The following is a 27,964-nucleotide window of genomic DNA, read 5'->3' as shown; positions in this document are numbered from 1 at the left end:
AGATCTCTTATTTTAAATCTCAACCGGATCCAGCGTCATTGGCGGGGGCAGTTGGGGGGGGGGGGTCCGGAAATCTTAGAAAATACTTAAAGAGAAGAGATCACGATGAAACTGGATGGGAAGAATAAAAACCTATCTAAGATACGTGACTGACATAACCGGACTGGATCCACTTTCCTTAGTGGAGTTGGTGGGGGGGGGGGTAATTTGGGAGAATGAGGTATTTGTGAAATTTGGTATTTAGAAGGATATTGTGCTTTAAAGCTCTAATTTCAAATTCCGACCAGATCCTGTGACATTGGGGGGAGTTGGAGGGGGAAACCAGAATTCTTCGAAAACGTGAAAATTAGGGTATTTTTATCTTACGAATAGCTGATCGGAACTTAATGAAGCTTGATATATATAGAAGGATCTTGTGTCTCAGGTGCTCCATTTTCAGCTCGAATCGGATCCGGGGACATAGGGGGTTGGAGGAGGGAAACAGAAATCTTGGAAAACCCTTAGAGTGGAGAGATCGGGATAAAACTTGATGGGAAGAATAAGCACAAGTTCTAGATACGTGATTGACATAATTGGAACGGATATGTCCTCTTTGGAGGAGCTGAGGGATGTTAATTTGGAAAAATTAGAAAAATTGAGGTATTTTTAACTTAATTACGGGTGACCGGATCTTCATGAAATTTGATATTTAGAAGGAATTCATGTCTCAGAGCTCTTATTTCAAATCCTGACCAGATCTGTGACGTTGGGGGGAGTTGAAGGGGGAAATTTCTGAAAACGCTTGGAGTGAGGAATCGGGATGAAGCTTGGTGGATAGAATAAGCAAATGTCCTTGATACGTGATTGACGTAACCGTATTGGATTCGCTCTCTTTGGGGGAGTTGGGGGAGGGGTTCAGTGATTTGGCGAGTTTGGTGCTTCTGGACGTGCTAGGACGATGAAAATTGGTAGGCGTGTCAGGGAGCTGCACAAATTAACTTGATAAAGTCGTTTTCCCAGATTCGACCATCTGGGGGGGGGCTGAAGGGAGAGGAAAAATTAGAAAAATGAGGTATTTAAAACTTACGAGTGGGTGGGTGATCGGATCTTAATGAATTTTGACATTTAGAAGGACATCATGACTCAGAGCTGTCATTTTAAATCCTGACCGGTATTAAGCCTCTGATTTTCCTTTTAAATCAAACAATTGATTCTTAGAATTTTTGTAAAGCTCAGAACATATGACCTCTTGGCTCTTAGCTCTTCTTGCCTCGTCACAAGTGCCATATGAGCTTTTAGCTCTTGTTTTACCAGTAATATTATTGAACAAAAGACACTTTGTAAACCTCTCAGTGTTTCCACTTTCTCATTTTTTAAATCCCTAATAAGGAGCTGAAAAATCCCTAAAAATCCCCATCTTCAGTTCCAAAATCCCTAAAAACCTCCCATTTTCTAATTACTCCCTGAACCGATTCTCCCTATCTCATTTTACCCGTACCGTTGAAAGGTAGCATATTTTGGCTTCTTAGATTGAAGTCTAGCTATCACTACCATAATAGAGTGTCTTGTCATGCCGTTTAAAGTGCTTTTTAATCATCAGCTAAATATAAATAGCTTCAAATATACTTCAAATAATATTAAGCAAACAGAAAATAAAATGTAATACTGTAGTATAGATTACATTACAAGATGTTCAATCGGAACTTGTAAAACGTAATCAGACCTTATCTGTCCCTGATGTATCTTCAACATTTTTTGTATTGTGGCTGAAGCTTTCACCGTTCTCATGGGGTGAAGTAACTGATTATCTTCACATTCCACACTTTCTTGAGCACTTTTTATTCCATATTTTGTTTTTAGAATCCCCCGCAAAGCTTATGTTTTCAATTTCTTCTGACGGTCAGTTTTTACTACTTTTACAGCACCGAAAAACCTCTTGACATTGACATTTGAAAATGGAACAGTGGAAATAAATAATACTGCCAGTTTCAGGTTAGGACACAAATTCTGTTCCGGCAGCATTTTTTTCATCAATACCAAACACCAGCAGGTCACGATATCCATTGTTATGACGATTTGAATATCGATGAGGCTCTGCCTCCTCCACTCCTGCTCGGTTTTGATTCCGTCCCATGGGATCTGTCCAAACTTCCTAACAAATGGTAGCAGAGAGGCAGGCTGAAGGGATTGGGCTGACACTGGGTCAACCATTTCAGCATATTTGTAAATGTCGTCTTCGAAATGAAACCTTTTCTGTATAACGCCTACTGCTTTGATATGGAACGCCTGTACAGCTTTGAGAACTACTTCGATTGAATCAGGGGGGGCGGCGGTATCTGACCTTGACGTACAGAGGGAATCTTGTCCGTTCGGACCCAAGTAAACGCTTTCAAGGGGAAGTTAAAACTTCCGATTGTTCACATCGATTTCTAAAGCACTAGTTGATTCCACATAGTCCTTCTGCAGGAAGTTCAATGCTGAGACCAATGTTTTAAGCTTTGTTTATACCCTAAAACTAGAAATATTTTGGTTTCAAGAGCTCAAATTGTGCTTAAATTTGAATATGCGACAGAGGTGATTGTTGTATTTGTAAAGAACATAAAAAAAGACATCGAGTGGTATGTTCACTTTACTTTTAAGTCAAAATAATGAACAACAAAAAATTTACCAATTATAGTATGAAGGTTCATGATTTTCCCCTGGGTACGTAGGCTTGCCAAAAACACACAATCCATTTATTCCTTCATGTGCCATTGTTTTTAAAAAATGGCTGTCAATTTGTTTGTTAAAAACTAGGGTAATGAAACGGTAAGAGAGGTGTTCGAATAAATATAGCCTACCTCTATTGTTCACGTCAGTACCTATAAAGCTGGCTACAAGTTCGAGTTCGAGTTTTTTTGATTTTACACAAAAATCGTAAACATCATACGAGTACTGTGGAGAAAAACAATCGTACATGCAATGCTTGTCAAATAATTTAAAACAGTAAGAACAACTACGTACCTTATAAAACTATCAAAATATATTATAACTTTATTTATCTTAACTGTAAAAAATGACATACTATCTACCAAATAATCTTATGAAAAAACAACCCAAAAATGACAAACCATGTGACTTCATTAATCGAGAACAGTCCAAGCTGAAATTATTGTTTGAAGCCCACATCAGCATAGAACTGTTTCAAACAGTTCTTTGTTGCTAGTTTGTTCCTTAGGACTCCTGTACATCTCAAAATCTGTGTGGTGTTAAAATTTTTTAAGAAACTGAAGAAGTTCTTCTCTGTGATTCCAAGTTCAATTCGCAAGGAAACAGATCCTAAATTGAATTATCCTGCTTCACTGATCAAGAAGATGATGATGATGTACAAATTAAAGGAAATCCCAAAAAATTTCTCTAAAAGTCCATGGGAGAGGAAAAGTCCCCAAATCCCTAAAAAAAAAAACTCTCGCCCCTAAAAGACAAAAGAAATCCCCATTTTAGGGTGGAAATCCCCATAGTGGAGACACTGAAACCTCTATCAAAACAGCGAGTTAACATCAAATATAATGAAAACGAAAACAATCGTATTTAAAACGTTTCCACAAAATGACTTCGTGTGAATTCCGAAGCTCATACAAACATGTAAATCCATTACTTTGGAGAAAAACTTTACTTATGATATCTCTGGCTAAACCTGGATGGTCACAAAAAAAAATAATACATCGATGAAAAGTGACATTGTTTTTTACCAACTCGTATATCCAATTGGGAAATGTTTTATTTTTGTTATGAATTTACAAAATGTGTCCTTTTTTGCAGTTTTGTCCCAAAGTTCCAAAAGGCGTCACTTCATTGCCGTTTTATTTCACATAATAATGTGCCGTTTTATTCACATAAGAACGTGTTCTTTTGGACTTAAAATATGTCAAATTGACCACCCTGGCCACAAAACCTGTTTGCTAACTCAAAGAAAGAATCGGTAGGACAATGTTGGTTTAGTAACATCTTGAACCCCTCCATCTACATTTTACTGCTGATTTTCCTTTTGAGGACATCTTAGCTAACGGTTTTTGCGGCTATCTCGGATGCATGAAAATATCAGACGTGGCCTTTAGGTGCGATAACAACGATATCAAATATAAGCAGGGCCGTATCCAGGGCTTTTTTCCTGGAAGGTTGTTGTTTTTTTGGGAGAGGGTATAAAAACTTCTAAAAACGGATAACATTTTTTATAAGCATTTTTGCCACGTCTTTAAGAGCCGAATAACATTTTTTTTTGGGGGGGGGGGGTCAAACCACTAACCACTCCCGTGGATACAGCATTGATGTATAAGAATTTTTTTTATTATTTGATTCAAGCCCATTTGTCAATGATATTTCTTTTAGAATTTCAGCAAACTTTCAAACCATTATCAACAAAAATTTCAAAATGAAGTTTAGTTCTCTAGAAGGAAAGAATTTTCTTCTTCAAGAGAACATAAAAGATTTTCTAGTTTTGATCTTGTGAGAATTTATTAATTGGATTCTAGTATTTATTTTGTAAAATTGTTTTCTCAACAACCATCCAACCGCAATAGGCATCCTAATATTTGGTTCAATAAAAAAAAAATCTCCAATAAAACATACACCACAGCATAAGCTTTATCGCGAACTACTTTTCAAGCGGTTCGTGGTAACGAACTGGACATAAAGAGTAACGCGGTTCAATATTAACCGACAGTTAAAAAAAAAATTAATATAAATGAATACACCAAAGGAATTCAAGGTAGTGGGTGTTTCTCAATCATGGTTATTTACCTGCTATATGCTTACGTGAATAATATGTCTTTGTTAAGACTGATTATGGTAATTCTTAATCAATGCCGTTTTTTCCTACTATGCAAAGAAATCACGATTGACCGCCAAAATTTGAGTTATTTTGAGGTGGGATTTTCTTAGGACTTTCGGAGTGAAATTTTCTGTTTTCTATGAAATAATCAAACTCAATGTACACTGCTCTGTGACAAAACTCGCGTTGAGACCCATAAATGTAAAGAGTTACATTCTTTACATTATTAATGTAAAGAGTGCGGTATTGAGGAGGGGGAAGCCAGTTTCATACCGAAAGAATCTCTGTTTGTTTTAAATTTTAATGTTGCTTGTTACTTTCTTTTTAAAAAGCTTGTTTTTTATTTAATTTAACAAAGACAGAGATTTAACAAAGACAAATGACAGATATTTAATATGTTGGGTAGTTGAAAACCCAATAGTTGAAAACCCTATTCAAAACAACAAGAAAATTAAAGTCAAATAAAAGAATTAGAATCAATATAATTTGATAAAATAAAATAAAAGTACCAAGAAAAGTGAAAATGCAATCTTATTGTTGGAATTAATGAAGCTTACTCACATAACCATAAATGTCGTTAAAAATTTTAAAAATTTGAAAGTCAACTTTTGATAATTATTCTCAATATGTAGATATATATTTTGCATCACAAATTAGTATATTCTACAAATGATTCTTGGAAAACTGCCAAAATGAAATTACTCCAATTTTAGAAAAAAAATTGTGTTTTGTTCTCCATATTCGACACATTCTATTGCTGAGTCACTTTTTTACAATAGAATTTATAAAATTGAAGAACGGTTTACAACTAACAAATGAGCATTTAAGGGAATAAATTCGTACGGTTTTAAGGAACCATATACGCAATTTCATAAGAAATACGGTCTAGTATTGATTTGAAAACATACTCAAGAAAATAAAAATTAAAAAACAGCTCGTTTCTTTGACATTTTATTTAATTTTGGCGCTCGTAACGAAAAACTATTGTAAGTAAATCATCATAAATCAGGCTCTTGCCTGAAATGCAGTCGTACCCTTTCTACTAAAGCTGTCTTATAACTAATTTTAGCTTCCAAAATCTTTTAGTTTTCCAAAGAGGTTTGGTTTTGTCAAAAATTATAACTGCTTTTTATCCTACAGGCAAAAATACGAGTATGCTGTGTTTGTTCCAGAAAAAATTGGTATGACAAATCTACAAAAAATTGGTTATTTTGGTTTATCATTTTAATTTATTTTTGGCAACAGAAATTAAGTTTTACAAGGAAAAACACAATATCCTACAATTTTGTTTTTTATCTCTACAAAACTGAAGTTTTAAACGCGTACGATGTGTACCCTGTAACTGTTACATCCTGGGTTTTTTTCAAATATCATCATATTTATCACAAAAAGTGTCTATGACCGTTTTCATGCATAATGATGCCATGCACTAAAAGAGTGTGTCAAAACTGGCGGGTATGTGCGGCTTCTAGGGCTCAGATAGTTTGATATACTTTTTTAAAACTTTTGCCTCAATAAATAGCTTTTCACGATTAAACAATCACTAATTTAGTTCTGTTGTTCATAGGATGTGATGACATTATTCGACAGCATAAGTCAGCATGTCTGAGGATCACAACTATGTACAGTTGTAAGGATATTTTGTGGATTGGTACAAGTGCTGGCGTGATTATAAATGTTCAGCTTGGCGAATCAAACTCAAACCCACAAATAACAGGTAATGTTCATAGTTTAAATTTGTCTCAAATTTATAAAAGAAATTTCAACATCTGTAGTGTAACTGACCAGTTTGCAGAAGTTTGTCGGTTTTGGAAAATTTTTCAAAAAGCTGTTAGGATGCTCAAAAATTGTCTGTTATTCATACCATGGTTTTCAAGCGCAATTTCAATTCGATAAATGGCTAAACGAATGGCTGAATTTGAAATTCAGCACTGCCAAACAAATAATTTAATTTAAGATAAACTCTTGTTTTCAGTAACAGTTAAAATTATTGCTTAAAACTACTACAAATCTTAAAATTACCAAAAACATGTAAAAAATCAAAAATAACTATAAGCTCTTATTTTAATACAACTACTACTGTCAACTCGTCCCAGCACAGAGCGTCTTGATTTGCAGAAAATCCCTTTTCATCTCATTTTGCTAAGAGCTTCAGTCTTCACATCCTCCAGTGAAGATCCTTACTTTAAGTAAGAAGATCAGAAAATGAAATGAAGAAGAAAAATTGTCTTAATTTAACCCCCACCCCCTAATAGGTCTTGAGATCTCCCAAGGAATTTACTTGAGTTGGGAAAAGGGAGTGATCAAGTGCTATCATTTTTTTTCACAAAGGTTTGAATAGCTGTGTCTCTCTTTTCCTATTTATATCCAATATTCAATGGCTTGTTGTTTCCCAGAGGCATTTTCTCCCTACAGGCGCCCTTGGGAGCATCCCTTTGAAAAGATTTGTTCAAAGAATGATGATTCATACCTAGTTAATTGCATTACATAATTTCTAAAAAGATTGCACCCTTTTTTTTTGGGCGGGGGGGTCAGCCCTACGTCGAAGACTATGCAAATGTTCATTTCGTACCGTATTTTCATGAGCAACTTTAAACTTTGCCTCAATTTAAACCCCCTTACTTAAAAAATAGACATTCAGTTAGAAGTTTCATAAAATCGCTGTTTTATTGACATTTTTCATTTATTGAAAAATGAATTTATTGAAAGTTTCACTTTCAATAAATCGGTGAAACCTGCTCTTTTTAAGCGAGCTCTAAAATGCCATTTGTCTATGGTTTCGCTCTGTCTTACTCCCGTCTGAGTTTGATTCCATGGTATATTGTGTATTTGGCAACGATAAAAAGCCCAGCCCAGTTACCCTCCAAATCATGTACCAAATTGCTGAAACTTAAATGAAATTGTTAATTTTACTTATCTATTTTTGCACTTGGTTTACGAAAGCAAAAGCTTCACTGTGTAAAAAAGGAAAAGAGGCATATATAGGGACGTCGTTTCGGTGGGGCAAGGGGGACAGTTGTCCCTCCCCAATAATTAGTAGAAAAAATATAATTCATTCAGTAAATTTCAAACTGTTGCTCGTCTTAAGCTTCAAATTTGCTAATTACTTCGAGCAGATTTTATTTAACTAATATCTGCTCTTTCAATAGTAAAAAAGGTGAAAAACAGGGGTCCATTACGCTTCCTCGTATGTTCCATACTAATATTTATGCAAATACACCGCCTTTCAAACCTTATCATCAAGCAAATAGGTCATCTACTTTGTATAAAAGCTCAGAATAACATCAACCACGGAGAATTTTACTCTAAATACTAAGTATCTTGTTGACATGTCTAGTGTTTGAAATGTATTATAGTGAGAAAAAAAGTTCGATTTTTTTTTAATGGAATTGAACTAGGGCATGTTCATTTTGCCTTCTAAACTAGATTAAGTAATTATTAGATACTAACTGATTCCTAGGCCATAAGGCAGTGTCGAGGGGATTCAGGACTGCAGAGGTCTAAAAAAAACAAAATTCCAAGTATTGAATGGTATTACACTTTTGCTTCTATTGTAACTAGTTCCAGTGATGCCTTGATAATTTAGCTGAAACAAAATTTCCTCTCTCCCTAGATTTGATTAAAGTCTGGAATTGGGGATGATGAGAAGGTAACATGTTAAAAAAAAATTTCAGGCCTTCTTCATAATTTGTAGAATAATTGTAATTTATACATTTTGACTGTAAGTAGTGATGGAGCTCCCGTTTTAAATGAACAGATAAAGGCTAAACTTTTAAAGCTGCTTGTCCCTCTAGACGCTATTACGCACACCTGAGTCTGACGCAATGCTATAAAGCACGTGCATAGTACACCTACGTAAAAAATTTTGCTTGTTACGTAATAGGGAATGTTTTCTAAGAGATGTGGGTTCATGTTACGTAACAGGGAATGCTTTCTAAAAGTTGCGGATGCATCTTACGTCATAGGGAATGTTTAGCTATGGAAATGTTACGTAATAGGACGTGTTAGAGTCCACTAGTCAAGCGGGGAAATTTTATTAGGACATTTTTTTTTCAAGGTATTTCAATACATTTTTTAAGACATTTTTTCTTTAAGACGTTTCAGAACATTTCAAGATATTTTTTAAGACACTTTCCTTCGACACGTTTCAAGAAGTTTTAAGGACATCGTTTCTTTAAAACGTTTTTCAGGATGTTTCAAGTCATTTCAAGATGGTTTTAAGACATTTTTCTTAAAGACATTTTTCTTTATTATATCTTTACTTCTTACGTAATAGGGAATGTTTACCAGTGTTAAGGATGGAAAAATCTCGTGTGAGATGTTAGACCTCAGTGGAACCGTGAAGAATCTCCGCTTGTACTTGTAGAGGGCATGAACGTGGGGTATAACTTAAACCATCATGAGAGTTTATTATCTTTTTAAGGCGTTTCTTCTTTTAAGATTTATTTTCTTTCAAGTCACTTCTCAGAAATCAATTGTTAACTAGATACTTTTTGTCCACATTAGGATTCGAATGGGATTCCCCCTCAATGGAATGTAGCTTTAACCACGTGGACTATCAAAGTCTTTCTAATATTTTGATTCAGCTAATACATTATACATGATAACCTATTGAACGCAAGGAGAATCCACCGTTTGCGCATACTAGAATGATTAAATGGTTCATATGTTCCCTACCCTTTCCATTTGAGAACACAAGTGTCCCAATCCTATTGGACATTGCTATATTAGATAAACATGCATGTTACTGCATTATTAATGTTCTAAAGTGACCTAGACAGGTTAAGTTGCATAGCATTCGCGTTAGATTTTTCATTGCATTAGTCAAATGCATTTAGGTTTTATCCTGGATCAGTAAATCTAAAGGATACAAATTTTTTACATATAAATTTTATTAATAAGAACAAATTTTCAAAGTATTATTAAACTCACAATGAGAAGTTAAAACTCGACAAACGAAAATAGACAAACGTGAAAAAAATCTGACCAGTGACAAAATATAAACAAAAAAGACCATGAAGTCCTAGAAAAAGCAGTTAAAACTCAACAAACGGGAAAACAAAATGTGAAAAAAACCTGATTTAGGATAAAACATGAAAAAAGTGTAAGAAAGTCTGCGGCCCTAGGAACCAATCCCACCGGGCTCCCTAACATCCAGTTCGACCGAGGGAGGCTAAGAATCAATTCTAATGGGACCCTAGCAAGTAATTCCAGTGAAAGAACCCTAACATCCAATTCCACAGGGGGCCTAGAAGCAAATTCCAATGGGATTCCAACTAGCAATTCCAGCGGGCCTCAAACATCCAATTCCAACAGGGGCCCCCCTAGCAACTGATTCCATAGATAAATTATTAAAGATACATTTAAACCAAATTAAGAGCTATTACTGAGAGGTTTTAATGAAAATGCTACGTTTCCTTGAGTCAAGGTTATGCATATTCACTCCAACTTAACCATATGTGGTTAGCCCATCCTAGCAAGCAATTATAAAGGGGGAGGTTTGTTATTAGATATATTTTTAAACCTTATAAAGAGTTATTTCTGAGAGGTCTTAATGAAAATACCTCATCTCTTTAACTAAATGTTTGCTTTTAGTCCCCCTCTTTCGAAAAAGTTCTTTTAACACCTTCTAACTTACCTTTAAGCTGTTGAACATGTTATTCCAAGCAATTCACGTCACTGTGTCACACTATGAATGGCATACGGCCCCCTGTGCCACCCTTCAAGATGATGGCGTAGACGGCAATTCCCATCACTGTGACAATATGCGCCTGCTTCATGCTAATATGACATATCATCATTCCTAAGACATTTATTGGATATCTACCAAATAAAATTATGCTTAAAGTCCATTGACTTGTCTTCTTGTAAGCCATCCCTCAATCTGATGCCTCGCCACGGCGATTCACGCCACCATACCAATACGTGGGTGGCTCGTGGCATCCATATGATGCATTTTATCATTTTAAGACATTTCCAAATATTTTCTTGTAAAAATCATGTCTTAAATCCATTGATTCATATTTTCACAGGCCAGCCCTCCATGATAAACTATATCATTTCATGCCCTCGTACCACACTGACTGGCTCTCTATCACCCTCTGGCACCCTTTAAAATTGAAAAGGCATTTCTGCGTATTTTCCTGCAAAATTATGATTTAAATCCAATGGTTCATGTTTTTCCAAGCCACCTCCAACTTGATGCATCATCTCAATTCATGCCACCATGCCACATTATGGCTGACACACGGCACCCTCTAGCAGACATTGTCACATATATGGTATTTTTTGGATGTTCTCCTGCAAAAATACTCTTAGCAATTAAGGCCAGCGTGGTACAATTTATCAACCCTGTTGACACCCTCCGGGGGCACACTATCACACCAAAGGGTTTTTTAACCTTTTTCTCTAAAGAATAAATTTTATAAACTAAAAAATAGCCATTTTCTTTTTTTAATGATACTCTCTAGACTTTTGCCCAGTGTTGGCAATGATCAAATCATAGTACAAGGAAATGTGATAAAAAGAGTTGCAACAACGAAATATTGGGGGTTTTTAATTGATGAAAACCTGTCGTAAAGAAACCATTCAAATGCTATAGCTGAAAAATTAGGCAGAGGTCTTGGGGTGATGCGAAAAATTAAAAATCTAGTCACAAAAAAGATTCTAAAATGATTCTAAATAAATAAATTTATTTTTTTCTATTTTGTCCATATATTAGCTACGGATGCTCTATATGGGCAAGTAATATTGTAACATGTTTCGAAAGAGTACAAAAACTTCCGAATAGAGCTGTAAAATTATTATCGGAATTTTATGATTTTTTTCAAGTTCAAGTTTTATTTATTTTCATAAAATAACAATAATAAAAACAATATTCCAAAGGGCTCAATGGCCCGTTATTTGGGAAACGGCATACAATAAATAAAGAATCATAAAACTTGTCATAAACATACTAACAAACATCTAAATATAAATATATAAGGAAAAGAAATCAACTCACCGGCAGTCCCCACGAAACAGCGACCCTCACATCACCCGACAATAAAATACAAATTAAAATTCTGGTGTCATCGAGGATACAACACCAACAAAACAACAACCCAAAAAAGAAAACAAATGAGAAATAAACCATAAGGAACATTTAATAAGAAGCCTTTAATAAGAAACTTTTCATCTATCTCTTAAAGGAGCCAAGTGTTCGTGACTGCCGGATCTCAGAGGGAACCAAGTTCCAAGCACGCCCCACAGTCACAGCCAGGGCGAAGTCTGAACGAACTGGAATCATGATGAGGTTCCTGCTCATGAGCATTTTAAAAAGAATAAGTTAATGGATATATCCCAAATTCGAGATTACCAAGTTGCAATTTTCTCGTATAAATATTTGAATCGCCTGCTCACCCCTGCTTTTGAAAATCTTTTTACTTTTAATAGAGACCGTCATGACCATAATACAAGGAAAGCTGATAACTTAACTCATGAGTTTAGAAGTACTACTCGGGCATCTTTTGTGATTCGCTATTGTGGTCCCCATGTTTGGAATACTTTGCCCGAGGGTGTGAAAAATTTGCCTAGTCTTCTGGCTTTCAAGTCACGGGTAAAGAAGCTTCTTTTATCTCGTGAGTAATTTTGATGTAAGGCCCGTTCCAGGTTCACATTCTATCCAAGGCATTTCCCTGATTTATTTGTTGTTAATTTTCCTCTGTTAACTTTTTTTCTGTCATCTTCTTGTCTTTTTCCTCTTTCTCTTTTTTCCTTTCTTCTTTCATCAGTTGTTTCTTTTGTATTGAATAGCGTGATATGAACGTGATTTTAATTAGCTGAGGGTGATAACCTCGCTTGCCCAAGCTTATTGCCTTTCTTGGCAGGCGAATGGCGAATAGTGTTTGTTTTCTTTTCTTAATAAATATATATCTCATATCTCATTTTCAAACCATTGTCAGACAGTTTTCTGACAAAAAATTATGCTTTTAATTGATTTGCTCGTGTTTTCGTAAGTAAACCCTTTTGTGGTGACCCAAATCTCTTCGCTACGCCATGGCATTAAACGGCTGGCCTTGTGGAATCCACCATCATCTCTAAGGCATTTTCAACATTTTTAACTACAAAAATAAGTTTGTAAATCTAAGATTTAACACTGTTTGTATTTGAACAGCAGATCTTAGAATTCCATGATTAGAACATGATAATCCAAGGCAATTCACGTGACTTAGAATTTTAAACATTTTTTGAATGAGCCCTCTCCTTATTTATGATAGTGTTAAAAAAATTAACACTTTTGTCCCCCGATTCCACAGTTCTGATTCCACAAATTCCGCTCCAAGCTCCAACAATTCTAGGTTTTTTATGTGGCCGCCTCCGTGGTAATGTATGGTTGGTCATCGACAATCCATAAGTATGATGTTATTCATTAGTATCATTAGTAAATTGGAAGGATAAACACTCAAATCCTATTTTAAAAGGTGATAATGAAACATTCCAAGAACTTTTGTGCACATGATAAAGTTATTGTTGCGTTGAATGCTGACATTGAGAAATATTTGAACTATGAAACAACCATTAATGGGGAGCTTATTGGAAATATATGCGTGTGTTGTCATGACAGTGCTAAAAGAGAACTCAAGTCTGTAACTTTTAGTTGATGACGAAGCCCAACTTGTTGGTACTGTGGCTGGTAACACATTACCCGTTGATAAGTCCTATCACCATCTTTCTGGCATTATCATTCAAAAGAAGACAAGCCTACTACGACAGAAACATCATAATGCATATCCAGATGTCGAGATGTCAAGATGATACATAATGATAATACAGATGTCAAGACTGCGACCTATGTAAAAATAATTTCGTAATAGATAATGAAACTATAAGTAAAATAAAAACTTACAGACAATACCATCAAGGAATATACGGATGAATTGATGAAAATCCAAACACAGTAAAACATTACTAGTACCATCATGCAAAAAATGAAGACCAATTATTTCAAGAATGTGTTTGCTCATGATGAGGTTATCGTAGCATTGCATGCTCGTAAAGAGAAATATCTGGACTATGAAAAAAGCATTACTGGGAATGTAATTGGAAATGTTCGTATGCGTTGTCATGCCATTGAGGTATTGAATTCCTTCGCAGGGCCCGGGAATTTCTACCGTCAAAATGGTGGATATGCGAAAGTAACATTTACTGAGATGATAGTGCTCAAAAAGAACGCAAGTCTAAAAATTTTAGTTGACGACAAAAGTCAACTTCTTGCTACTGTTTCTGGCGACACATGACCCGTTGATAGATCCTATCACTATCTTTCCAGCATTACCATTCAAAATAAGGCAAGAGAAAGACAACCTACTACAGCACTACCGTCATAATAAATATTTTATGCAGGTGCCAAAACTGCAAACTATGTAAAAATAATGTCATAATAGACGATGAAACAGCAAGTAAAATAAAAAGTGGACTGACAGACAATATCAGCCAAGGAAATAAAATATGAATTAATGAAAAACAACGTTACTAGCGTCAATGATAATTTACCAGCAGATACAATGAATGAGCCCGATAATATCAGTGATGAAGTGTATGCCGAAGTTTTCAAAAGTTTTTAAATATATGACATTTCAAGAAACACAATACAAAATTGTTTTACGAGATGGATTCAAAGCAATCATTTTTCATGGTGCTACTCCACCTGCCATTATTTCAATAAAACTAATTGTTATTGTATTACTTTGTTATGTTCCCATCATTTTTAGGGTGTGGTAAAAACTCAAACAATTAGAACGTTCATTCAAAAGTCAAAGGCGCAAGGAAAAGAACTTCAGAGACATAGGTACTACTACCAGGCTCACAAGGGGTCTACTAGAGTCTGAAAAAGGTTACCAGGGTTTTCTACCAAAGTCAGAGAGAGATCAACAGATTTTTTTTTCAAAAATCCACATACATAAACACACATATACATACAGACACACCCACATATACATACACATGCACATGCACACTCATATAAAAATACGCATACGCATACAGATACACATACACGCACACACACATCCACATACACATACACGCACACACACACACACACACACACACACACACACACACACACACACACACACACACATATACACAGACACATACCCACACACACACTCACAGACACACACATACACCTACACCTACACATGCATATACACAAACACATACATATACACAACACATACATATACACATACCTATGTGTATGTGCATGTATACGAGTGTGTGTTTGTGTCTGTGTGCATTTTTGGACACTCTCATCTGTTAAGTTTATGTTTAAGTTTAAGTTGCTGTTAAGTTTTAATGTCGCTTCTTACTTTCACTTAGAAAAACTAGTTTTTTTTATTTAATTTCACAAAGGATTAAAAATATAGATGCTCTTATGTGAAATAAAATATATACCTGACTCCAAAGATATTCTTTAGATTCTATATAAATTTCTTTTTCCGATACAAATAATATCTAGTTTCTATATGATAACTTTTTGTTTCCAATAGTTTTTGGTAAAAGATACAGGAGCACCATAGTTTTGTTAATTATTGACAAATCTATTCAGATACAATGTGAATAAAATGTATGTACATAATAATAATAATAATAATAATAATAATAATAATAAAATAAAATAAAATGTTTGTAAAATGTAATAAATTTTCTAAATAAAATGTGAAATTTATTCTGATGATATTAATCTTTTGCTGTAAAATTGGAAAATAAATACTACAATACTACCTTCAATACTACAATACAATACTACAATAATACAATACAATACTACAATACATAAACAATACCCAATACAATAAATACTACTATACAATAAAATACAACAATACACAATACAATACAATACTACAATACATACAATACAATGCTACAATACTACCTTCCTTTTGGTTGCAGCGTTGTCTGTCATATTTGGCAGCAGAACAACTTAAAAAATGAATATAGATGTCTTTAAGCTGCTATTTGTTGTTAGTTTTTAATTTTATTTATTCATTCCGTATTGGTTATTCATGAAAGTGCTTTCTATTCCCATTCCCATATGTACTTTATTTGACCCTCTTCGTCAGGTTCGAACCGTTTCATCTACGAAAATGTTGATATTATTTTTTATTTAGAAGCTTCTTATGCCCTCTAATAAATACAGACACAAAAAAATACGGCAGGAACTTTACAGTTCCTACCAATAGCGCTGATCTCTGTTTCTTGGCCCTTCAGCCAGGAAGTCCAGTGAGTGGCTGGGGGCTAACCATTCTGTGCTTTCGCACACCCTTCAGTTTTACATTCCCCAGATTTCTCCAGGTACCCATTTAGAGCTGGGTCGACTCTGGCTGAGCTTACAGAGTCACTGAAACCCGTCCCAAACAAAATAATTGGGTATACTAGAATTCGAACCCTCCCCCTCTTGATTAAAGGATCCTAAATTCAGCGCATCAATCCCTTCGGCTAGGACGGCCCACAGACACACAAAGTAAAGATTATTCATAAGTTGGGGAAACACACCCCTTAGTTAGGTAAACTAAGAATTAATATACCTGTTCTTGCTATACTAAAGTCGTAATGACCTTCTAATGGGGGATAGGGTAGTTTCAATTTTGTTATTGGAGAGACGTGGAAAAGGTTTTCTCTTTGTTCCTTTAAAAGGGGTACGCGCTGCATTTCTTTTGTATACCAGTCAACTGGCAGGATCTATAGCTCGTTTTATATTTAAGGGGATCAAGTGGCAACATACATATTCCCTTGTTTAGTTTTTCTTCTTTTTCTTTTCTTATGAGGTAGTCACAACGTTCGTAACACTGTTTGCCGGCAGGCGAGTCACAAAAGAGTGCAAATTCATACCCACAAGCATTAAATCCCAGGAAAGTATTTACTACCATTTTAGAGCCATCTACCATCTCCAGCATGAGCTCTGTTATATCTATTTAACTAAGCTGGCTATATTTAACATAACTATAGTAGGCTACACTAATTTTAATTAGAAATAACTATTATTTATTTTATTATATTATTTAAGTTCTTAATACATAACTCTATATGTAAACTATTATTTAAATTTTTATATAATCTATCTATTTTTTATTCAAAAGCTGATTATTGTTCATACTAATTTTTTTCTCACAAATTGAATCTTAAAAAAAAATCTTCAGCTATTTTATTAAACTTGAATTTTTTTCAGGTCTGATGGAAGGTCACACAGGTCATGTTCGGTTCTTGACTGCTGTAGAAGTGCCATTAGATTTTCGAATAGCCCGATTCCGACGCCACTCCACTCGTGAATGTTCGTCACCCAGCACACCAAGTGGTGTCCGCTATCTCGTTGTATCAGGTGGAGATGGTTTTGAAGATTTTAGTGGCAGCCGCACTGCAGAAGTAACAGGGAAGGATGATTCGACAAACCATGTACTTTTGTGGAAAGTTTAAAGTTGAATTTTGTCTACGTACACTTTGTCGGAAATTTTACAAATTTTTGAGTATTTTGGTATTTTATTCGATACGTTAATGAATGATAAGCAAAGGATGAGGTAACAGCCAAAAAGTAGAGCATAATGGTTTAAAAATTAGTTTTGGGTATCGTAAGTAACTTGACATTGTCTCAAAAACTCCATAAAGCCCATGTTGACAACCGCACAACCTGTCATATGTATGTTTATAAATTTTTATATTGTATTATACCATCTTTTAGCTGCCACTGTCAAAATTTCATTAATACAAGGTAGTTTCACAGTATTCCTTATCCTCGTTAGATAATATGATTCTGTTTGATCTTATTTATTTCTAGAATATAAATTTGACATAACTTAAAAGATTAAAAATAAACTCAAATCTTTAGAAAAAAAAGTCCACTTTGAAAATAAACCACAGTATGACTTCTTGGCCAGGAAAGAACAGGGGAGAAAATAATATCTAAAAACAAAAGAAATAGAATAATTAAATCTACTAATATATTTAGGAGAAACGAAAATACAAAACCCATTTGCCCGCTTAAAAAAAAATCCTCCAAAGCACAGCCTATGCAGGATAGTATAGTAATAATTCATCACCGCAAATAAAAACCCGATCCGTGAACATCAATTCCAAGGAAAAGGAAAAACACTCAATCTTTAACAAAAAATTCCATACTAGTAGTAGTATTAGTAATAATTTATTATCCAAAAGAAATAACAGAGACAAAATCAATCGGTAGCACACCAAAAGCGTCACTTGCGAGGGTGTGCTATTAACAAAAAAGAACAAAAAATAGAAGAGAAAAAAAAAACAAAGAACAAAAAACAACAACTTAATCTATAATAAATAGAAGAATGAAACCGTGTACCGAGAAAAAAAAAACTTACATAAATAGTTCATACGCAATAAAACAACATAATATCATGATCCCGAAGCGAAAAAAAAACAATAAACAATTATTGCCAATATAAATTAGGTCAATCTCTTTATATTAGGTCAATATAAATTAGGTCAACCTACCAAGCTTCTTTTTGAACACAGGGAACGAGAGATAGCTTCACGCTGACTTCTAGATCATTTTGAAAAAACAATCGGTCCATCATATTTGCTACCTTGACTGCTATAATGACCTGAAACTGAATAAAAACTGTACTGAATTTCCGAAGCGGATTGGCCTATTTGTAACATGATTAAGTGTTGCAACATGATAAAGCTACTTTTCGGTAACAGAACTACTAGTAGCTAAAGTTTGTGTTTAAACAGTGGTATCAAGTTTTCCTAGTCGTTTGGCAGTGCTGTGCAAAGATGTGAAAGGGTTTATGCATCACTATTAAGCAAAAAGTAAACAAGGATGATCTAGCAGTATTTTTAGAGACTCTCTTGCTAATTTTGAAAACTACAAGTATATTTCGAATCATAACGACTTTGCTATAAGAATTACATAAAAAGTTTTTTAATTTGACATGTTTTACTTTTAAAAAAATTAAAACCAATTTGCCAAGTCTTTTTCCATATGTTTTTTTTTTGCTTTGTGCTTCAGAATGTTCAGATTTGACACAATTTCAGGAGCTTGCGTCAAAAACAGGTGAAGTAAGAAAAAAAAAATCAAATTTGAAACACTTCAAATTTCAAACAAATTTTCTTTTAGTTTCCAAGTACCTTTGGAATTGCTGTAGCTGATATTTCAGACCTTTGCAAATCAGTATATCACAGAAAAGCAGAGGTTCTTAAGCTCATTATGGGAACAATCTTTTTATTTTTCAAAAAATTAAGTAATATATTATGTAAATAAAAATACGGAGAATACAGGACAATTATCCTCATTATATATTGACTAGCTAAAGGCTAATTACTTTTACATTTATTGTATTAATTTTAAGCTTCAGGCAAAGGTTTTTTATTTAAATATTCTAAGCCATTTATTTTTATTTTAGCCCTTATCTTTTTTAAAGTAACACCACTGGCACAAAAAATTAAACATTTTCTGAAACTCTACAAAATAAGTGATTTCTTTGATTTTTATTCTTTTTTTTTCTATTCTACACCGTTCGTACAGGTATTTTTAAACATAATTATTCACTATAACATTCATCTTTTTATTATATCTAGACGATTTTGTCATTTTATGCTTCTTTTAAAAGGTCAATTTTATCTTAAATCATAGAAGATTAATATGGAGAATTAAATCATGGGAGTTTCATCTATGTTGCACAACAGCTTTTCAATTTCAAGGGATATTACACGATTTCTAAGGGGGTAGGGGGAGTTATATACTTAAAAATTTCATCAAAATGCCTAATGAAATGAAAATTGAAAATGATTCTACTATGAGACATTTTGAGGGATGTTAGGCCCAGAAGCCTCTCTCTCATAATCCTACTCACATGGGCGGGAAGCCTTTGAAGCGATTTCACAGTATTGCACAAGAATTTCCGCCATGAAGATTTATTCTAAAAATATCTTTTAGGAAGGTGGGGGGGGGATTCTGGTCCAAAAGCCTCTCTTTTCAAGTCCTGCTTACATGTCCAAAAGTGTTTTGTGACAGTTTCACGTTTTTTCATATGCATATCCGCTACGGAGCCTATGTTTGTTAACTAGTTATTTTCACAGTTATGTTTCACTAGTTTTGTTAACAAGCTATTTTCAACCGACTAACTAGTAGCGAGATTGTGTACTGATATTTCCTGAAGTAATTTTTATTATTTTATATCAAATCCAGAGATGTAGATAGAACTTTTGTGCATAAAGATCAGAACCTTTGTGCATAAGACTGGAACCTTTGTGCATAAGGATTGGAACCTTTGTGCATAAAGGGGGAGAAACACTAGGGATATAATGACAGTTCTAAGTAGGAAAAAACAGTAACTATTAAAGCAGGACTTCCTCTTTTGCTTATAGTAAAAGGGTTGGGTCAGAATTTAAAAAATTTCCTCTTGACTGAAAGCATGATATGGGGCTACGCACTTTTAAAATTAATAAATTTGTGAAGTTCGTCTTGAAAATCCTCCTTTGTATCAGCTACAAGCGTAAGCATACCGAAGGTGTTGTTCCACTTTTTCTAAAGAAAATTATATCAATCCTACGCATCATAATTGGGCCAAAGGCCTACCATTGGGAGGAGCGGTTACACAATTCAACCCTTCCCCATCGAAATTTTTTTGTAACTTGTGAGAACATTTTAAAAAATGCATGTAAATAAATATTGATGCGTTAAAAAAAAATGTAACCCCTTTCCCCCAAATAAAAATGCTGGATTTATTCTTGCTTAGGTCATTAGTTTTTCGGTATTAATCAACAAATGTTGTCAATTTATAGCATTAAAAATTAATCTAAATTTCTTTTTTTTTCAGCTTAGGCTCGTTTTTTTTTGGCTTCAGTTTTTACTGATATGTCTCGTTTGCTTCCGAAATAAACTTGAAATAATAATTCAAAGTTCCAAGGCAGCTTAAAGTCAATTAAAGATTTAATTCAGTTCTAAAGTCCAGCATTAGAAATGATCCAAATCTTGTCAATCATGTCAATGAAAATATCATTTGAACAAATTGGCAGCTTTGGGAGCTCCCTCTGATTGAAAGCCTTGCTGACACAGTGGACGTATTATTTATGCTGAATGAAAAATTGCATTAAAAATAATCTAAAGTTCTTTTTTTAAGCTTAGGCTCGTTTTTTTTCGGCTTAAGTTTTTACAGATAGCTCTCGTTTGCTTCCGAAGTAACAATTCAAAGTTCCGAAACAGCTTAAAGTCAATTAAAGATTTAATTCAGTTCTGAAGTCCAGTTTCTAATTATTCAAATTTAATTATATTAATGAATGACAATGGAAAGGAATTCTCCATATTTTTTTATAGTCTTAACGATTTGGCAGTTTATACATCAGTTATGTCGAATAAATATTTTAATAGGCAATTTCATAACCACTGTTGTCAACTCATGAAAATGTAGGTGGGAGCAAATGTACTTTTTTTAAATCGAATTGGTGGGATTTGTCATTTTTTCTGTTGCAAATGCCGAAAAAATGTTTCAACAACAATGATAATTTTTTTTAATCTACGGTAGGGGGAGGGGACATAGAGCAATTGCCCCATCCCAAAGTCCACCTTTTCTAATTGACACTCCTGATGATAACATGTTGTGTACTAGTTTCTTTTGAGCTCCGCCTGCCCATGGGCCATAGATCATGGTCGCCTTTATATATGTGTAATTGTATTTACATTTATTACTCTAATGTCCTGTAAATTATCATTTAAATCTATCTTAAAGCATCATATCACTGAGTTTTTTCTATTTCACTTTGATTTTCGCGCCATCCTGGCACCAAGCATATTGCTTAAAAAAAATAGCTGAAGATAAAAATTCTACTTGTAACGAAACCTTCTATATACATTATTACCGAAACTCAATTTAAATTCTTGATTAGTGTCTTCAGAATGCATCATTGGAAATTAAGTTAATAATTTGCAACTTTTTTCTAAAAGTAACGTTGAAAATTAACAAAAAAAGTGAAAATATTAAAAAATTGAAAATATTAAACACCAGTGCGGCGCTAAAGTTGAACTTGAATGCCACTGATTGACTTTGTTCTATTCCTAATATTGGTGATTATAGTTAGCTGGTAATTTGGTGATTTTGAATATTATGCGATCTATATTTTATTTTTTATAAGAATGACGGTAGATTATTATATAAAATAGGCGATCATCAAAGTTGTTGATAAGTTAGCCGGTCATTTCTAGTCAATGTGAGCAAATTTTATTTTTATAGAAAGATTTTGTTGTTGTAAACTTGTTTTTTAGGAAAATAAAAAACAGATGCTTATGTTTTTTGCTATTTTGTTCACAGAATTCTAAAACAAGATTGACGATTGGTGAAGTTCTATGGGACTCGATTTCTCTGGCCTCCAAGGTTTCCCAGTGACCAATTTAAAATATGATTGCTTTTTGAAAATCCTAAGAATACTTTAGCGCAAAGAGCGAGATGTGGCGGAGAGGATGAACGCCTATCATATACGTTGTAATTTTTGTTCGCTTTATCTATTAGTGTTGCTCCTTATTTTCAGTTGAAAAAAGTTGTCTATTTATTTAGTTTCTTAGCATTTTTGAATTGATGCAGGTTTTTATTTTGGCTCAGCGTACATGAATAATTAAAACGAAATTTGCATATTAATTTTACATATTTTTAAATAAATGGATTTCTCAAAGTTTTGATCGGACGATTTTGAGAAAAAAGGGCGTGGAAGGGGACCTAGTTGCCCTCCAATTTTTTCGGTTGCTTAAAAAGGCCACTTGGAATTTTAATTTTATTTTCGAACGTTTTTATTACGTATATGAGGGTGTTCGTTCCCTCGTTAATACCTCACTCTTTACACTACAGTTTGAATTGTGTTCCAACTCATTAAGAATAACCCCTGAATCACAAAGGCCGTTAAGTGAGAATAAATAGCTCTTTTGAAATTATTAAAAACACTTTAGCGTAAAGATCAAGGTATTGAGGAGGGGATAAACCCCCTCACATATGTAATAATTTGTTTTCGTTTTAAGTTTTAATGTTGTTCCTTACTTTAAGCTAAAAAACTTGTTTTTTAATTTAATTTCTCATTGTTTTTTTTAAAATAACGTTGGTAAATCCAGTACCCCCTTCATGGACTCTTTCTCCATGATAAACTACTCCGTGGAGGGATTCTATCACGTAGTCCCCTCTCCCCCAAACCTACCACCAGAAAAAATCCTCCTGAGAACCTCAGTATACTTGCCAATGACCAATGCTATATACAAACAATGGGGAAAGCTCATAACTCAAGCCCTACCCCAGAGACTTTGGGGGATTACATCGTCCTCAAGGACATAGTTATTAGATTTTTCGACTATGCTGAATAAAATGGCTATCTGAAAATTTTCATACGGCGACTTTGGAAAAAAATAAGCGTGGGAGGGGGCGTAATAACCCTCCAATTTTTTTGGAAATCAAAAGTCTGTGACTTCTACTGTCTTCAGGAATGTTGAAATAATCCTGTAATTTAGCTTTTGGTGGTATCAACCTCCTTACAGCCCCTAGAACAAGGACTCTGAGTTAGACAATTCGTTCGCTGTTTACACATAATATATGCTATTGAGAAAGGTATGCATATTTGACCTTTGCTTTTCAAAAAGACAAAGAGCATTCAGGTTTGCCTTTCAACGAAAGTTGGGCTGGGGGCTGAACTTAATCAAAACACGTCGTGTGTATATGGGCGGGTATCTACCCCTGAATCTAAAAAGCAGCACAGTGCTTGCGAGTGGACGATTGAGTCAAAGGCAGCAGTAATGTCGACGCGGTAGACAAACAGTGGCTTTTTGACCAGAGATGTAGTTGTTATTACTCTCTTTAGTAGCCTATGGGCGTGTCTAGAGCCCACTACACTTCTGAATCTAAGCTTTTTGTCTCCCACCAGAGTATTTGAAATAATATGAGGCTGTAGTACTTTTTCAAAAACGTTGCTCAAAAACGGCAAAACTGTGATTGGCCTGTAACTTTTACAAAGCAGTGCTTTTTTTACAGCTTTCTTAAGAGTAAAAGTTATGTGAGAGCGACCAGTCCCCCCCCCCCACGCTCACTATTTCTTCATAGATGTCCAATCAAAATTGGGAGATATCAAATTTGTCAACTGTAGTCGAAGGGCCTGGAATTTACGTCTTTGAGGAAGCCACTCGTGACCCCACAGCTCTCAGGGCAAGGATTGTAAGTAATGCCGCGGGATATAAAAGATTCTTAAAGAAAGGCTATATATTTTGCCAACATTTTTTCTTGTGACCTCTTTCCCTGTTTTTTTTTCACTCTTTTTTTAGAATAAACCTGTTAATTTTGTCAATTATTGGCACCTTTGTCACATTGCCTCCCCCCAAGATTTTGCTCACATGCACCCTCTTAACATTGCCCCCTCCCAATATTTTGCTCTAGGTCCACCTTTGAATCACCAGAGCCTAAGGGCGAGAGTTAAAAGTTATACCACGGGGCATGGTTCTTATGTAAGGGATGGTTGTTATATATATATATATATATATATATATATATATATATATATATATATATATATATATATATATATATATATGTATATATATATATATATATATATATATATATATTTATATATACATATATATATATATATATATATATATATATATATATATATATATATATATATATATATATATATATATATATATATATATATATACATATATATATATATATTGAAAAAAAGCAGAGTGCCGAATAAAAAAATGGAAAAGAGAAAGAAAAGAACATAGATAACGCCAAACATTAATTCCAATAGTCACATAAATAGTTAAGTCAGCGGTGAATGATGTAGCTTGTCGAGAGATCGCATGGAAGCTCTAAGCTTCGTGTGGATCACTTAAGTTGACGGTTTGAATATTCCGTATATCGATGAAATCTCCGTTTTAGAGAACCTAAGAAAATTTTGTATATTGGTAATAATTATTCCGTATTCTTCGAAGCTCGGTGAGAGACACATTTTACACAACGGTGATATAAACCAAATTATGGGAGAGACAACTGCATTGAAAAGTTTTGAAATAATAAAACGATTGAATGACCTCTTGCATTTGACTGTGTTTCCATTAGCCGATTTACATGTTGAATCGGTTAACAGGCCCCCCTAGTGGATCTAATGGTCTGACCGTAAGTGATACCAAGGTATTCCAGAGACTGGGACTGCTGGATTCTAATGCTAGCGATAAAGAGATTAACATCTGCCGAATTAGCACCGTTAAAAAATAAATTCTATTTTTTTCAATGTTGACCTGTAGTCCTATTCTTTTGTATAGGGTCACTAGGAGGTGCATATTCTCTTGTAAGCCCCTTATCGTGTTGCTTAGCCAACTCGTCTTCATGAAAAATAAAACTGAGATCCACGCCCTCTATAAAAAATGTCGCTCGAAAGCTTAATGGTCTCGGAAAGCTTTTTCTAGCGATTTCTGTCCAGCGATTTTTTCCCATCCCAAAACAAGATGGGTGCGCGTTTGAGAGTACCAACCATGGAGAGATATGATAATGTTGGTATCTAAACCTGAAACTAAGACGCACTAGAGTGCTTGCGAGTGGACGACTGAGTCGAGGGCGGCAGCAAAGCCGATGTGGCAGACAAAAAGTGCCATATTGACCAGAGATGTAATTGTTAATACTCTCTTTAGTGGCCTATGGGTGTGTCCAAAGCCCAATCCATTTCTGAATCTAAGCTGTTGGTCTCAAATCAGAGCATGTGAAAAAATACGAGGCTGCAGCACTTTCACAAAAACTTTACTGATAACCGACGAAACTGTTATTGGCCTGCAGCTTTTCCAAAGCAGTGGATCTTTATTCTTTTTTAGGATATTTGATGTGCGGCCACCGTAAAAGTTGGCATGTGTGAGTCCTTGCTCAAGCCACATTTGGAACAATAGGGCAAAATACTCATATGGAAATTCTGTGCCATGTTGTAAATGTCTCGGAGTGATCCCACCAAGCCCCGGAGACTTATTCTTTTTCAGTGTTTTTACAATTAAATTTAAGGCATGTTTATCGTTAAATCTCTTTATCGCTAGCATTAGAATCCAGCTGTCCCAGTCTCTGAAATACCTTGGTATCACTTACGGTCAGAAAATTATTTTAACAAGGCCAGAAGATAATTTGTACTTTACTGAAAAAATTAAAGTTTGAATCTGTTCAGTTCATAACCTTAATAAACCAAATATTATTAACATTTTAATTAATAAATATCAGTGTATGTATATTAAACTGAAAATGCACATTCATTTGTTGTTTTTTTTTTGAGGGATGGCCAATTGATTGGCCATCTTGGAATTTTCATTTAAATGCTAATTGGTCCTCTTTGGTGGAAAACTGTTGTCTCATGCCACAAAATAGTAGAAAACACAATTTACTCATGGCAGAGTATTTTTGGCCGCTTAAAAGGGCACTAGGACTTATAATACCTAATCAGATTGGCCTCCTCTTGATATTCTAGGACCTTTGCTTTGGCAAAGAAAACTTGGAAAAAAATAAAAATAATTAGCAAGCACACGTTATCTTTCTTCTAAAAAAAAAAACTTTGAATAGGGCTCATTTAACCGAAGATTGGAAATTATAGCGCTCTTCAAGAACCAAAAGTAAATTGAGGGCAACCAGCCCCTCCCTCCTATTACCATCATATTCCAAACCAAATATCAAATCAAAAGTCCGAGAGTTGTACTTTCTTCAAAATTGTTGAAATATTCTGTAAGGGAGATATCAACCTCCTCACAGCCCCTAGAACAAGGACTCTAAGTTAGACAATTCGTTCACTGTTTACGTATAGTATATGCTATTGAGAAAGGTAGGCATATTTGACCTTTGCTTTCAAAAAGGCATAGGGCATTCAGGGATGCCTTTCAGTGAAGGTTTAGGGGGGGGGGTGCTGAACTAAACCAAAACACGTCGTGTGCATACGGGCGGGTATCTACCCCTGAATCTAAGAAGCAGCACAGTGCTTGCGATTGGACGAATGAGTCGAAGGCAGCAGCAATATTGACGTGGTAGACAAACAGTGGCTTTTTGACCAGAGATGTAATTGTTATTATTATCTTTAGTAGCCTATGGGCGTGTCTATAGCCCGCTCCGTTTCTGAATCTAAGCTGTTTGTCTCTCATCAGAGCATGTGAAGTAATATAAGGGTGTAGAACTTTCTCAGGAACTTTACTGATAACCAACAAAACTGTGATCGGCCTGCATTTTTTACAAAGCAGTGGATCTCCATTCTTTTTCAGAATATTGGATGTGCGGCCACCGTGAAGGTTGGCAGGTGTGAGTCCCTGCTCAATACGCGTTTGGAACAGTTGGGCTAAATACTAATAAAGATAATCTTGGCCATGTTGTAAGTGTCTTGGAGTGATTCCATCGAGACTCGGAGAATTGTTCTTTTTCAATGTTTATACAATTGTTTCAAGATGCCATTTAAAAATAATAGCATGGTTTTGAACTAATCAAATGGCTTGGTTTTGAACCAACCAAAAGACAATATTTGCATCATAGTAATACTGTCTCTACTCCTAAAAAAACTGCTACTGATATTATTATTATTCCTACTACTACTGCTGCTACTATTACTAAGACTATTGCTATTAACTCTACTGCTACTGCTACTACTGTAACTACTGGTGCTACTCATACTACCAATAAATCTAAGAGTATTAAGGCGAAAATTTTTTTGTCAATATTGTAACTGTATTGAAATAAATCGAAACACACTATGCCCCTAGAGGCTGCTAGGAGGACATATTGGCAATACTTCAAGATTGGTTGATGGTGTTAGCTTAAAAATTTCATCGTGTATTGAAAGGGATGTTGAAAAAAAGGTGCTTTGTGTATACTGCTACTTATGCTACTACTGCTACTACACAAATTAAGAGTATTAAGGTGAAGCTTTCAAAGAATATTTGGGCGGGTGCAGAACTAGATCTAAACTAACTGCGATTATGTAGATTGTAAATAGGGTGACAAAGTAATATGACAATAATGCAGTGCATAGTGCGGCGGAGTTTTTATCTACCTGTCTGTCTTTTTAGCTAAGACCTGAAAGTGGAGCTTAGCTCAATGGGTGGTAATGAAGACACATGCATGTAATAATTTACCCAGTTTTCATTGGAAACGGGAATTTGCATATCAGTGTCAG

At 34.7% G+C, this 27,964-nt stretch overlaps 1 protein-coding gene across 3 annotated transcripts in view; it reads left to right on the top strand.

The window, feature by feature from the left end:
- LOC136038501 (rho guanine nucleotide exchange factor 17-like) overlaps window positions 1-18,224 on the top strand; it is a 229,961-nt gene extending 211,737 nt beyond the window's left edge. For all 3 annotated transcript variants that reach the window (XM_065721586.1, XM_065721585.1, XM_065721587.1), the window contains 2 exons: window positions 6,357-6,506; window positions 17,007-18,224. In XM_065721586.1, the coding sequence (XP_065577658.1) occupies window positions 6,357-6,506; window positions 17,007-17,251 (395 nt within the window). In that variant the 3' untranslated portion in view covers window positions 17,252-18,224. The remainder of the gene's footprint in view (window positions 1-6,356; window positions 6,507-17,006) is intronic.
- The last annotated feature ends 9,740 nt before the right edge of the window (window positions 18,225-27,964 follow it).

This window comes from Artemia franciscana, chromosome 18, assembly GCF_032884065.1.
Source record: "Artemia franciscana chromosome 18, ASM3288406v1, whole genome shotgun sequence".
NCBI classification, from domain to species: domain Eukaryota; kingdom Metazoa; phylum Arthropoda; class Branchiopoda; order Anostraca; family Artemiidae; genus Artemia; species Artemia franciscana.
Note: the sequence above shows the minus strand (reverse complement) of the source record. Positions and strands in the feature narration are given on the sequence as shown.